This window comes from Mycotypha africana (genome assembly GCF_025528875.1).
Source record: "Mycotypha africana strain NRRL 2978 chromosome Unknown BDF20scaffold_9, whole genome shotgun sequence".
NCBI lineage: Eukaryota > Fungi > Mucoromycota > Mucoromycetes > Mucorales > Mycotyphaceae > Mycotypha > Mycotypha africana.
The window spans coordinates 728,690-741,714 of NW_026515733.1; the positions used below are offsets into that span (position 1 = coordinate 728,690).

At 38.3% G+C, this 13,025-nt stretch overlaps 5 protein-coding genes across 5 annotated transcripts; 1 reads left to right on the top strand and 4 right to left on the bottom strand.

Moving 5' to 3' along the window:
• Positions 1–784: 784 nt before the first annotated feature.
• Positions 785–1,307, top strand: BDF20DRAFT_824461 (uncharacterized protein; the record flags this gene model as incomplete). Its single annotated transcript, XM_053077896.1, has 2 exons — positions 785–975; positions 1,058–1,307. 2 exons carry the CDS (start codon positions 785–787, stop codon positions 1,305–1,307), a joined length of 441 nt encoding a protein of 146 aa, XP_052933488.1.
• A 167-nt stretch (positions 1,308–1,474) lies between these two features.
• Positions 1,475–2,374, bottom strand: BDF20DRAFT_915500 (histidine phosphatase superfamily; the record flags this gene model as incomplete). Its single annotated transcript, XM_053084327.1, has 3 exons — positions 1,475–1,912; positions 1,987–2,014; positions 2,115–2,374. The coding sequence occupies 3 exons, from the start codon at positions 2,372–2,374 to the stop codon at positions 1,475–1,477; spliced, it is 726 nt and encodes a 241-aa protein (XP_052933489.1).
• Positions 2,375–3,802: 1,428 nt separating this feature from the next.
• BDF20DRAFT_825483 (kinase-like domain-containing protein) lies at positions 3,803–6,074 on the bottom strand (the record flags this gene model as incomplete). Its single annotated transcript, XM_053077984.1, has 6 exons — positions 3,803–4,525; positions 4,664–4,983; positions 5,102–5,299; positions 5,377–5,407; positions 5,609–5,868; positions 5,984–6,074. The coding sequence occupies 6 exons, from the start codon at positions 6,072–6,074 to the stop codon at positions 3,803–3,805; spliced, it is 1,623 nt and encodes a 540-aa protein (XP_052933490.1).
• Positions 6,075–6,955: 881 nt separating this feature from the next.
• BDF20DRAFT_886010 (uncharacterized protein) lies at positions 6,956–9,223 on the bottom strand. Its single transcript, XM_053081965.1, has 4 exons — positions 8,367–9,223; positions 8,001–8,343; positions 7,560–7,932; positions 6,956–7,440 (listed from the first exon to the last, which is right to left on the bottom strand). The coding sequence occupies exons 1-4, from the start codon at positions 8,777–8,779 to the stop codon at positions 7,409–7,411; spliced, it is 1,161 nt and encodes a 386-aa protein (XP_052933491.1). The 5' UTR covers positions 8,780–9,223; the 3' UTR covers positions 6,956–7,408.
• Positions 9,224–11,233: 2,010 nt separating this feature from the next.
• BDF20DRAFT_838026 (uncharacterized protein) lies at positions 11,234–12,948 on the bottom strand (the record flags this gene model as incomplete). The annotated part of the gene is made up of 8 exons (XM_053079111.1): positions 11,234–11,320; positions 11,770–11,869; positions 11,980–12,050; positions 12,149–12,248; positions 12,359–12,429; positions 12,528–12,627; positions 12,738–12,808; positions 12,907–12,948. The coding sequence occupies 8 exons, from the start codon at positions 12,946–12,948 to the stop codon at positions 11,234–11,236; spliced, it is 642 nt and encodes a 213-aa protein (XP_052933492.1).
• Positions 12,949–13,025: the final 77 nt, after the last annotated feature.

The following is a 13,025-nucleotide window of genomic DNA, read 5'->3' on the forward strand; positions in this document are numbered from 1 at the left end:
ATATATTTGAGGTTGCAAACAGTCAAATCAATTGACAAGGAAAAGTAATTCTTTGTATATGAATCAGGTTGCTTACGTGCGATGAGCTTCCATTAAAACAAGTGGTATATCAAGAGTAATGCACGAAGAAGAGCTACGATACTGATAACGGTGAATAACCACTTCTTTCGTACCATCATTGTAAGTGGAGAGACAAAAAAAAAAAAAACCAAAAAACAATGGAAATTTTCTCATTTACTAGTTGACAAAAATGTCAAATTTGAAGGTGCTAGTTTGTCTAATGATGCGTTTTTGCTGCTTGTTGACGATGTGCAAGCAGACCATGCGACAAATGAACATTGATAAACTATCATTCAAAACCACAAGTTGTGTATAAATCGTCTGCCATTGAAGTGGAACTTCAACTTTTGACCGATGAGGAAACTCTTTGATCCTTCCATTCATGGAAATAATGATGATACTTCCCGGCTAAATAAACGATCACCCTCCTAACATTTGTGTCTGGAGATATGACGAAGTACGCCCGGCCACCCACCTTGTTACTTCAAGTGGCGTGTTTATGAAAGATCTGAATAACCATACATATAATTCATATTATGTATATACCAGAAAAACGAAAATGAAAAACGGAGATTGTATTTCTCTAGAATGAGCATGCCATTGGTCTGACTTTAACTTTTTACAGTATGCTATATTGTACAGGGTTGTTGTTTCACTTAGTTGCCTTTGCACTTGCATTGTTTGAGTTATCCCTTCCAATTTAGCCTACTTCAATTCACAGATAATGCCTGCCGCTCAGGAGACAAAAATCTTATTGGCGCCACTAAAGCTGTTTAGAGAAATATTGCGTGCTCATCGTTCACTACCGCCTGCTATGCGTTCATTAGGAGATGAATACGTCAAAGCAGAGTTTAAACGACATAAAACCATCGATAATCCAGCTCATATAGTAGGCTTTGTATCTCAGTGGCAATCGTAAATGACCATGTTTCACTAGACGACTCTCTCTTTTGTTGTTGTGTTAATACTAAATTATTTTTCTCCTTTGTGTCATTAGCTATCTTGACATGGTGAAAGAGCAAACAGCCCCATTAGCTGAAGATTCCACAGCACCTTCTCACGATCCTTTAGTGAGGAGTTTTCAAGTACCCGAGGGTGGATGGGGAAAGAAACTGGATTCACAGCTCTTAGATAAAATGAGCGATGAGCAGTTGAGTCAATTATATGAATTAAGGACGGAACTGAAAAAGTCGTTCAGTGGGGATGATACCATGAATGAAGTAAACAACGAAAAGGAGACGAAATAAAAGCAGCAAACGAAGTAATTACAGTTTCTGTCTAAAATTTATTACAAAAGTTTCGACGAGATACTACTATTCACACAGTTGTATGAGCGTTGGGTTCTCAAAATGCTGGCTTTCGCTTGTGATGACGAGTCAAAAGGGGTGGGATAAATACTTGAATTGTTACAGACCTATACGGTGTCTTCATAATCTGTCTTTTCTACTTCGTAATCAGGCACGTCACCAGTGAACATCCACGAACGTTGTTCACCCTCACTTAAATGGTCGCAACTGCCATTCATTACCAACTCCCAGCTAGCACCATTATCGGAACGTACCAGTTTGGACAAAGAACAAGTACCACAATGTACTGGGTAGTTGGCATTTTTTAACAAACCACGCACAGCACAAATGGCAGACGCAGCATGACCCGCCAAAACAATGGAGTGTGGAGGGTTAGGTTCGCTATCCAATTGTTTTAACAATAAATCAAGTCCTTTCTTGACTCGAACGTGGCATTCCTGAACCGTTTCAATGCCATTAGGTAGAGGAATGCACGAATGATGGTCGTCAATATTGAGCTTTGGAAAAAGCTTTTTTAATTCGACTAATGGGGCACAAGGAAGATACTACAATGAAAATTTTCATGAGAAGCTCGACCTCTTTTAAGAACTACAGTTTCAAGAACTTTCAACTACAATACCCTGCCATGAGCTTTGCCATACCATTCGCTACATCGAGGCAATCATATTCGTTAATAGTGAGTATTAATATTATATGCAATTATGCAGAATTGGCTATCACTACCCCCCCCCACTGTATATACTTTACGCCATACTATAGTCCACATAAAGTGGTACATTGCTCTTTTCGATAAATGGGTAAACTGTCTCTAAGACTCGATAAAATGGTGATGAGTAGACTCGATCGATGTTCTTGTCTTTCAAGAATTCGGCTAATTCCTGTGATTGCTTTCTGCCTGAATCAGAAAGAGTTGGATCGTTGCGAAGACCGGTTGGATAGTAGGGATCATCGTTCACCCAGTCTTCACGGAAGCCGTGACGTACAACCCAAATTTCCTTAACACCCATCGTGTTAATATTAAGTTGCTCTGACAACTAAGAAAAAATAATTAAATTAGGAGAGATCAAAAGTTCAAAAGAAATGTTTCATGCTTTTTTTAAGTCACAAAATGGCAAAATTTAACATTGCTCTTCAAAGACAATGTTAAACAGGAGCACCCAGACTACATGAACTGGATTGTGTAAGACGTGGAAGTAGAGTTTGAAACGAAATCACTTCAGCGACGTCTACATTTTCCCGTTTTGGTATACATCATTCGTTAGCTTTTACACGAAGAATTGTCAGATAACTTATACGAACAGAAACATCTGTCAAGGTACAGCAGATAAATAAGCTACTGTTTTCTAAATATCGCTCTTTAAGCAAGAAGCATGCCGTCAGCAGTTTTGCTATGTTGTCCGATAGTCTTAAAAAGTGAATCTGGACCTTCTTTCCAAGCTTTATACCCACCTTTGGACGGTTCTCGGCTCTAGCTCTAGACTTACGGCAGCTGCTTGAGCACTGTCTTTAGGTGAGTATCAACCAAATGTAGAGCGCGAGTTTTTATATCGTTGGTAACTCGAGCTCCATTTACTTTTTTGGTTGCCTCTTCATCGCAATCTCCATTTCCTTGACCGTCAAATGAATTAAAGTCCATTTGCAAAAATAAGAAATTCTCAAGTAAAGACAAGCAGTTATATTCATTCATATTATACGACACTCTTTATTTCCTTAATGCGTCATTTTTTTTTTCAGCTTATGCGACAACTTAATCTTTTTTAGTGCGACATCATATTGGCAAAAGCTGTACAAAAAAAAAAAAAAAAAAAAAAAGAATAATTTACAAACACTCGCGTTCATCTTTCTTCTTCAATCTAAACTCCGCTTTTTTTTTTTTAAATCGAATGTGTGATTTTTACTATCTTTTTTATATCCTTTATCAATAATCTTCATATAATCGATTGGTATTCATTAAATGGAATTGTTTGGATGGGGAAGGTAAGGTATTTGAGGATGGCTTACTTTCATTCATCATGGCTTGAATATCATTGTGCTTCCGAATGTTATAACCATTGTTACTATTATCAGCAGGTGTCGTGTCATTGTTGAGAGCCTCAGTATTTTGTGGGTTGTTGGCATTTGACATGGTAGCCTCGGCTGGTAAATACGAATTTACTGCTGCTGCTGTTGTATTTGTATTAGGATTGACAATTGTATTATGAGTGGTATCGGGCATAAATGAAGAGGGAGCATTTGTGTTGTATTGTCCTTGCATTCCAACTTGTTGCTGCTGTTGTTGAAGTTGATGCTGGAGTTGAGGAGATCCTCCAAGGCCTGATTTTGTTTGACTACGTAAACTGCAAAAAAAAAAAAAAACAAAAAAAAAAGACAGAGAGGCGTTAAAAAGACTCGCAGTACGATCAACAGATACTTGACCCGTCATATTAAAGTGGTACTTACACTCGACCACTCGACGAACCTGCAGGAGGGTGGAAATGAGTACGTTTTACAGAGAAAAGGGGATCAGCAATGTTTGGTTCAATTGGATTGGTTTCCTCTGCCAAAACCCTTTTTCTCTCATACTTACCACCTAACTGTTGCTGCTGTTGGTGTTGACTATTTTCTCTCACAAGCATTCGGCCGCCACCACTGCCGCCTGCTGCTGCTGCTGCTGCTGCTGCTGCCGCTGATGCATTTGGATAACCTAGATGTGATGTATATGGATCAGGATATATTGTAGGAGATGCTAACTGCGGCGGTACATTTTGTTGCGGCGTCATCTGAGTCTGTAATTGAGGAGGGGGTGGTTGCTGATGTTGCGTTTGCGGTGGCAATGGTTGATGCTGGTGAGGCGTGGGCAACATGGGAGCTCCAGCGCCGCCACTTGCAAAGTAAGTAGGTTTATGCTGCTGAAGCATTTTTTGTTGTTGCTGATATTGGAGCATCACATCATCCAATTTTCTTGAAGTTTCAGGTGATTTTGTTTCTGTACGATAAGGAGCCCTTAAATTAGCAGAAGGAAGCGGTGCTCCTCCGCCAGCTGCCATGGTATTTGTTAATCTCCTGGAATTGGCAACGGCGGCAGCAGCAGCGCTATGATCAAATGGAGGGTTGGATGCCATATAAGTATTCAAAGGGTTCATCCCAGCGTCTGGCGTTTGATAGGCTTTCTTTTCTTGCTATTAATAGAAAAAAAAAAACGAGATTGCATAAAACGGTAAGGAGGCACGTTCGAACCTTAAATAATGATTATGTCGCCACAGCTACCGATATGGCTGCTGCTGCTGCTGCTTCTACTGCTACTGCCCACTACTTACCAATTTACGGATGGTCCAATCAAATACATAATCGTACTGAAATCCTTCTCTTACAAACAAATCTCTGAATAGCTTTCTCAAGTAAGAATAGTCGGGCTTGTCATCAAAACGTAAAGAACGGACGTAATTGAGATATATTGCAAATTCCTGATGCAAACCACGGCATAATGCGTCTGCAGGCGTGGTCATCTTTTTTTCCATGATCTTGTCATATTTTTCTTTCTTTGTTCTTGCTCGAATGCCTTGCCAGGGTAACTGTCCTCTACAAAAATAGACTAGAATGTACCCTAGTGATTCGAGATCATCGCGCCGTGATTGCTCTTTGATTAAGGTAAAAGAAAAAGAGGGGGGGGGAGGCGGGGGCCGAGTGAGCGTGAGTAATCATGAAGCAGGCTGAGCAAATATCCATATGCTTTTTTAACCAATATTATATATTACCTATGCCTAAATGAGTATTGACACTAGCATAACGCGGTGTACCAGTTAGGTTTTTGTTTTCTCTGTAGGGTATATGAGCGTTACTCTTTGGATCTCTATATCTCTTAGCCAAACCAAAATCGATCATATTGACTTGATTTCCACGTTTGCCAATACCCATCAAAAAGTTATCAGGTTTGATATCTCTATGAATAAATCCTATAAATAGATATATGTTCAGCAAACAACTATTGCCTTAACGATGTGACAATATTTTTCTCGTTTATATACAACACCTTTAGAATGCACATATTCAACGCGTGACAACTAAAAGATAAATGATTGAAAAGAGGAAGGGAGGGTGTGAGAAATCAGGTCAATATTGATTGGTTTCTAACGGCTTTGCTTCTTTTTTGTCTAGTAAGCATCTACGCTTATACGTCTTTCACTTTTTTTTTTTCTTTTTTTTCACTGTCTGTAAAAGACCATCTACCCTTGACCTTTTCAACATGAGTATGATATATTTACCAACTGATCAGCTAATAGTAATACAGTCTTCAAAGAGAAACGTCTTTTACAATAATTGAACAAATCTTCCATAGAAGGGCCCAATAAATCCATGACCAAAACATTAAAATCGCCTTCTCGGCCATACCACCTCACAAAGGGAATACCGACACCACCTGCTAAAGTCTTGTATACTCTTGCTTCATATTCTAACTGAGGATGGGCTGCTCGTACGCTTTCTAATTTGACACCGACATCCTCTCCACTCATAATATTGGTGCCTAAAAGTCAGATGATGGAACGATGACGTTTTGTCATTAGAGTTGAAAATAATTGTTAACCCAGTGTAAAGTAATGGTAACCATGTGGTCTCGTCTCTTAGACATTGTTTCCTACCCAGGTAAATTTCACCAAAAGAACCTGCACCAATTTTTCGACCCAGTTTATATTTCGTGCCAATGATGATATCTCTTCCTTCTAACGACATTATATGTATTTATTCAGATTATGCTTTTTACGAAACGTAAATAGTTAATACTAAATGCTGTTTAATTTAAAGGTTTTGAAAAGAGATGAGAGGGGGGCGAGAAAAGTATAAAGAAAAAGGAAAATGGAATAATGGGTTTTCGAGTAAAAATAAAAGAAAACTGTCTGGACACAGAAAATTACAAAGAAAAAAAAAAAAAAAAAAAAAAAAAAAAAAAAAAAAAAAAAAACCATACACAATACACGCACACACACACACACATACACACACGCACGCACTATTTTTGAGGGAAAAAAAAAAAAAAAAATTTTAAGAATCCAAGTTGTATTGGGCCGTTGTAAATGAATGACGGCCGATCATTGGTCCAAACCAAATTTTTCCCTCAGTGGAATGGGCTCATTTTTACTCTGTTCATGGCGTGCAGTTATCAAACTTTTTTGAGCCCTTTCTGTTGTCAATGACAACACGTTCAAATTTTACCATTGAGTTTGAATTCTATCGTTACTTGGAACGACGCATTATTTGTATATCTTGAGTAAGGAAGATGCTATGGAAAACATATTTCCATTTTCGTGCTAATGAATTGAAAATATTCGAGTTCTAAAGGGACAATTGTCATAGACCAGGTACAGGCAAGCTGAACCACCTCTGTAATCATAAAACAATCAAACCGACTCCTTTAGCTTTTGAAGGAATAAAACACAGACGCGACTTTAACAAAATTGTCAATACTCAGCCATGACTAGTATATCTTTTTCTGTTTTCTTCATATACTTGGAAGTTTTAACAAAACATCATTGGCATAGTAACCCCCCCCAAACTGTTGGTAATGTCCTATGACAACGTGCCTTATCTTCAGATTCTCTTATGATAACAGTACTCCACACTTTGAAAAGGAAACAGCATGCTAACTAAGAAAGACATGTAATCGCTACTACTTCCAAGAGTCTGATAAGGCCTTTGATCATCAAATTCCTCAAACGTGCCAGAAAGGATTGCAACATGCTATTAGGTGGACTGCTGGCTTGAAGTAAATAATTTTGCCACCCTTTATTAATAGACCATACGAACCATAGCCATCGCAAAACGCCTCACGCAAAAACGGCACTGTTAACTAACCTGCTCGAGCATCATTAGAAAAGAGAGACCGTAGATAATGGAGTACTATTTTCCATTGCTTACGGTTTAGACGAGGCCGTAGCTCTGAAATTATTGACCATCGCTGTTTGCTTTTATTTATTATTCAAGATTGCAAGGTTAGACGGCTTGAGTATATAATTGGGTCCCCCCTTTTTTTTCATCTTCTATACAAGTGTATATGAGAGATAGTTACTCTACATACAAAAGAAACAGGTATTACTCCTTCCTCTTTGGGGCAAGCAGTTTACCATCATCAGACTAACATTCAAAAATGAAGCACCTCCGAAGTAGACTTTTTTTTTTGTTTTCTTTTTTTTTTTTACATGAAAACTAATTTGGATTCACCGTATTTAGAGTGAACATTGATATGCTGGGTCGTGCTCCATTCTTTATAGTAGCCCAGTTGTATGGATTTCCGCCTTTCTGAATAAATATGGATGTCCTGTTCGCCGTTGATAGAAGTGGTTGTCGGCTTACATAACCAGCAATGGTTAATGAGTCTGGAGCTATACGAGGGCTTTCCCTTTCCACTTGATACTGTCGCTTTGACGGGGCCATCCAATGCGACAACGGTTGACTTTAAGAATTTTGAACGAGGTTCAATGCCTACTATAGTAGCTCCTTTTATAACAGCTGCATCAAAAGTCTCTGTAGGTTGATAATTGCCAGTTATCATTCCATAAATCGTACCCAACATAATCCTCTCTCCAACTACATTCTACAGTATAAGATTAGACATTTGGCGGAAAAAGATGAATACATTCTTGATAGAGTAGTCTCATTTACCTTAAGTGCGATGACGCCTTTACCTAGTCCAGCTGTAAATCTACTGAAGCTGATATCTTCTAAATCGCCTTCCAGACGACCTAACCGGTTGGATTTTATTTTCAACTTCTTGTAATGTTGCAGTGTTGTTGGTAATATAACCTCGATATCAAAAAGTAAACAGTTCTTCAACAGAGAAGGATGGTGACTATTGATATGAATATTTTTGGTAGAATAGTTATCGACATCCATTTCATTTACAGAGATATGGTTAAACAAGTCCTCTGTTTGTGCTGAAAGGGTGATATTGACTATGATATTACTGTTGTCCTTTATACGATCTGCTGGTGTTGCTTTTCTTAGTCTAATCTTCCCCCTTCGCTAAACATGCCATCCACCCTAAGACTAAGCGAGGTGAACTGCTTTGGTGGAAAAGAGATAACGGTCGACTTTACTTGAGTAAGCTGAGTGATGCTGCATTCTGGAGCAAACGGACCAGGAGGTTTCTTCAATTTCAAATCGTCTGGTGGGAAAGCAATTCCACCTTTAACGCCAGCAGTTATTCTTGGAAGCCTAGCGCCAGGTTCGTGTAGCAACTTGTTCTGTTTTTGAAGTGATGGTTTTGGAAAGCCGTCTGTTGAAATGCCTCTCTCCTCTGCAATTTGGTAGACAACTGAACTTCTTTTCAAAGGATCTTTAACATCAATCTCCATAATCCCAAAAGTATCACTACCGTGGCTATCCGAAAGCGGATGATATATTTTGTGGTCGCTATTCCACAATGTATGGAGCGCTTTCATGAAATTTGACAGTTCAAGCGCATCTTTTGAATTGATTTCGTTTGGATAATCCAAAAATGAATGATGGAGAGTGCCCTATTGATTTTTGATATAACCAAAACTGATATGTAAATTGCAATCACCAAACTACCCCATACTCATCTGTTGCTGACATACATCTCTACTGTAGCCATATTTCATAAAAACAGTAATACTTTTAAGAAAATTGAGCAAAAGTATTATTGATATCAAAATACCAGTACGCACTATCGTTTGCATTCATGAACTTTGTCATTCTTCCACATAGTTGTTCTTCACGTTTGCAATAGTATTTTACCTATACATTTTTTTGTTTGACCTTGAATTCTTTTCCAATTAATCTGTATCTCTTCCATTGTTACAACACGTCCATAGAGAAGAAGCAAAAGGAAAAAGAAGAGATGTCAATTTTGGAGACAACCAAAAGTAATTCATGCACAATGATTGAGCGTATGTAATTGGCCAAGGAATGTCTGACCTGGAATTGTTACCTTTAAGTGACGAAACACAACTCCAAGTGATCAATGTGCTCAGTAAAAACAGATCGCCTTCACATAAGCTTCGAATGTACGTTTAAAGAAAGGTTTTTTTATTGACAAAATAATTTTCTTGAAAACCCAGTGGACACCATGTTATATAAAATTGCCCGGGGCAGATTCGACTGTTTATAAAAGTATCTAAAAAGCCCTGTAGGATCAAGGGTAAAAACGAGTTTGTCACAAGGTTGAGTGATGAGAAGGAAACATCCAATAAAGCAGTAAAGATCCTAGAGCAACATCCAAGGGTGGGGGTTCTTGGACGTGGAAGAGATAGTCTAGCTCATATAGTATGTAGCAGAGGATCGGCCATTGGTGCCCATTGACGTTTTATCGTAGGTTGTATAGGCGGGTGGTTGGGTAGCTGATTTAGAAGATACGAAAGGGGATCATCTATTTGTGGTGGTTGCTGGAAACGCGAGTGCATATTCAGGCATTGGATCGAGTGGGTCTTTGTGAACAATGCTGAGGGGTGCCGGATGCAGTAGGTGGTGTTACCACTAGGTAACCCACCAAGTCGCCAACGAAGACATTGACTTCTTTCTTCTCTTGTCATTGGGAGCCATAGTATGGGATCTAAACTTACTGTTGGGCGGCAGACTGATATGAGCTTAGAGTTTGTTGGGGCGCTTTGCATTGCTTGTAGGGATTCTGTACGAAAGTCTTTCAGGGACTGTTTGAGATATTTCTGATCCATCGTCGGGGCGTTTTCCTTGATTCTTTGCCAGAGAGGGTGTACGAGAGAGCGGACTCCAGATAGAAGTGCTATTTGGTTGTTGTACATATGGCAGCAGTAGGGACAGTACGGCATCATCTGGGAGTGTTTGTGATCGTAACAGGAATTTAGCCTGGAGAGTGTAGGCTCTCTCTCGCATTGAGGGTAAGTTGGCTAAGTGACGCATTATCTTGACAGAGGATCGAATTGACCCACCAAATATCCTGCGAATGCATCTGTTCTGTACGTTGTCCTGTTTCATATGATTTGTCCTGTTCAGTTTGCTTATCGCCAATCCGTATTCCAGTTGAGGGCGGACCAGATGAGCGTAGAACCTGAAAGATAGTAGCTTATTAAAGCCGTTAGGGTTAACTCCAATCGACGATAAGGTGTTCATAGTAGCCAGGGCTTTGGTTGTGTTGATATGTATGAGCTCTTGAGTGTCCAGGTTACCACTGTTATACCGTTACAGCATTTTTACTTGGTTTTCGGACCTTTTCAAAAAAATTTCGGACGTTCTCTTTTTTTTTTTGGACACTTTTATTCTAATTTTAGACATCCGCAAAAAAACATTCAGACAATTTTAATTTTTTATTGGACGAAATCTTTTTTATTTTCAGACTTTTTTATTACCTAATTTAGACAAACTCCGTTTTACAGTGCCTCCGGTGCCAAATTGCGCTTATTGAAAACACATTGCGCTTTGAAACATCCCAATTGGCGCTTTTGCTAGCATCCAATTTGCGTTAACAATAAACAGACAAAAACCAAATTATTATATATATACTATCATCCAATCAGGTATTTGTCCAGATTTTATATGTATGCATTGCATCCTGAAGGGGGCGGCGCGAAGCGCAAAGCGTGCAGCACCGTCTACATATTATTATCTTTTCTTCAATATTTGCATACATCCAAAACAGAGCTGCAATTTTGGGTCATTATGTCGATATAATATTTGTAATATAACAATTCTACTACGGTATTGGGTACAGCAGCGCTTCTAGACGCATACTAGCATTATCATATATTTCTTCATATCAATCTAATGCATATCACATTTTCTGCACTGAAATATTCTAGAACGGCTCCTCACAAAACTTCCTGTCGAATAAATAAAGGAATAAATTTATATTTATTTTTAAGATTCATAGCTTCGAAGAGCGAGATGTACCCAGAGAAATACTATGGTTCTGACATAAAATTTGATTTCGAGCCCAATGACTTAAATGTGATATATAGACTTCTCTTAACACTATAATCAATGAATAACTATAAATTTGAATGAAAAGCAAAAAGCCAGTTATTGTTTTTTATTAGCAACAACAATAGTAATAATTGAATATATAAAGACTGTACCAAGATAATGCTGGTTAAAAATGAGATAGATAATATAAAATAAAAATAAAATAACTAAAGAAGTACAATATTGTTTTTGTAGGTTTTCTGATTTTTATACTGTTTTTAGAATAGATAGATGTTCATTTCTGATCCACGTTTTAAATGATAGCTGGACTTGAAAAATTTATAATGCGTCTCTTTCTAGGCATAGTGTGATACTCTGCAGAGTGAATCGATAATATAGGAGGTATGTCAGTGCTTGTTTGATAGAAAATCCGTAAATCTAATTACCTATTCAATATCCATCGTTAAACAAAAAGAGCGCAACCTTTCACTTTTTGGACGAAGACAGCTACAATCTTCAAACAAAAAGCTCTCACCCGAAGATGGTATTGAGAATCATGAAAACGAATAGTTCCCATAGTAGCAATTCTCAATAACACTAAAGAGTTCCATCTTCCCAAAAGAATGCTAGCATTCCTTTGCAAACCTAAAGAGGATTAAGCGAGTGTTTTGCCCCAGAATTATTGTAGTGATGGTGGGTGGTGGTGGTGGTGGTGTTTGATTGAAGAACGAAAATGATAACTTACTCGACACCAAATTCAGTGAATCGATAATATAGGAGGTATGTCAGTGCTTGTTTGATAGAAAATCCGTAAATCTAATTACCTATTCAATTATCCATCGTTAAACAAAAAGAGCGCAACCTTTCACTTTTTGGACGAAGACAGCTACAATCTTCAAACAAAAAGCTCTCACCCGAAGATGGTATTGAGAATCATGAAAACGAATAGTTCCCATAGTAGCAATTCTCAATAACACTAAAGAGTTCCATCTTCCCAAAAGAATGCTAGCATTCCTTTGCAAACCTAAAGAGGATTAAGCGAGTGTTTTGCCCCAGAATTATTGTAGTGATGGTGGGTGGTGGTGGTGGTGGTGTTTGATTGAAGAACGAAAATGATAACTTACTCGACACCAAATTCAGTGAATCGATAATATAGGAGGTATGTCAGTGCTTGTTTGATAGAAAATCCGTAAATCTAATTACCTATTCAATTATCCATCGTTAAACAAAAAGAGCGCAACCTTTCACTTTTTGGACGAAGACAGCTACAATCTTCAAACAAAAAGCTCTCACCCGAAGATGGTATTGAGAATCATGAAAACGAATAGTTCCCATAGTAGCAATTCTCAATAACACTAAAGAGTTCCATCTTCCCAAAAGAATGCTAGCATTCCTTTGCAAACCTAAAGAGGATTAAGCGAGTGTTTTGCCCCAGAATTATTGTAGTGATGGTGGGTGGTGGTGGTGGTGGTGTTTGATTGAAGAACGAAAATGATAACTTACTCGACACCAAATTCAGTGAATCGATAATATAGGAGGTATGTCAGTGCTTGTTTGATAGAAAATCCGTAAATCTAATTACCTATTCAATTATCCATCGTTAAACAAAAAGAGCGCAACCTTTCACTTTTTGGACGAAGACAGCTACAATCTTCAAACAAAAAGCTCTCACCCGAAGATGGTATTGAGAATCATGAAAACGAATAGTTCCCATAGTAGCAATTCTCAATAACACTAAAGAGTTCCATCTTCCGTAAGAAAATCCAGGCTGGGTTATAAAGAGAAAAACGT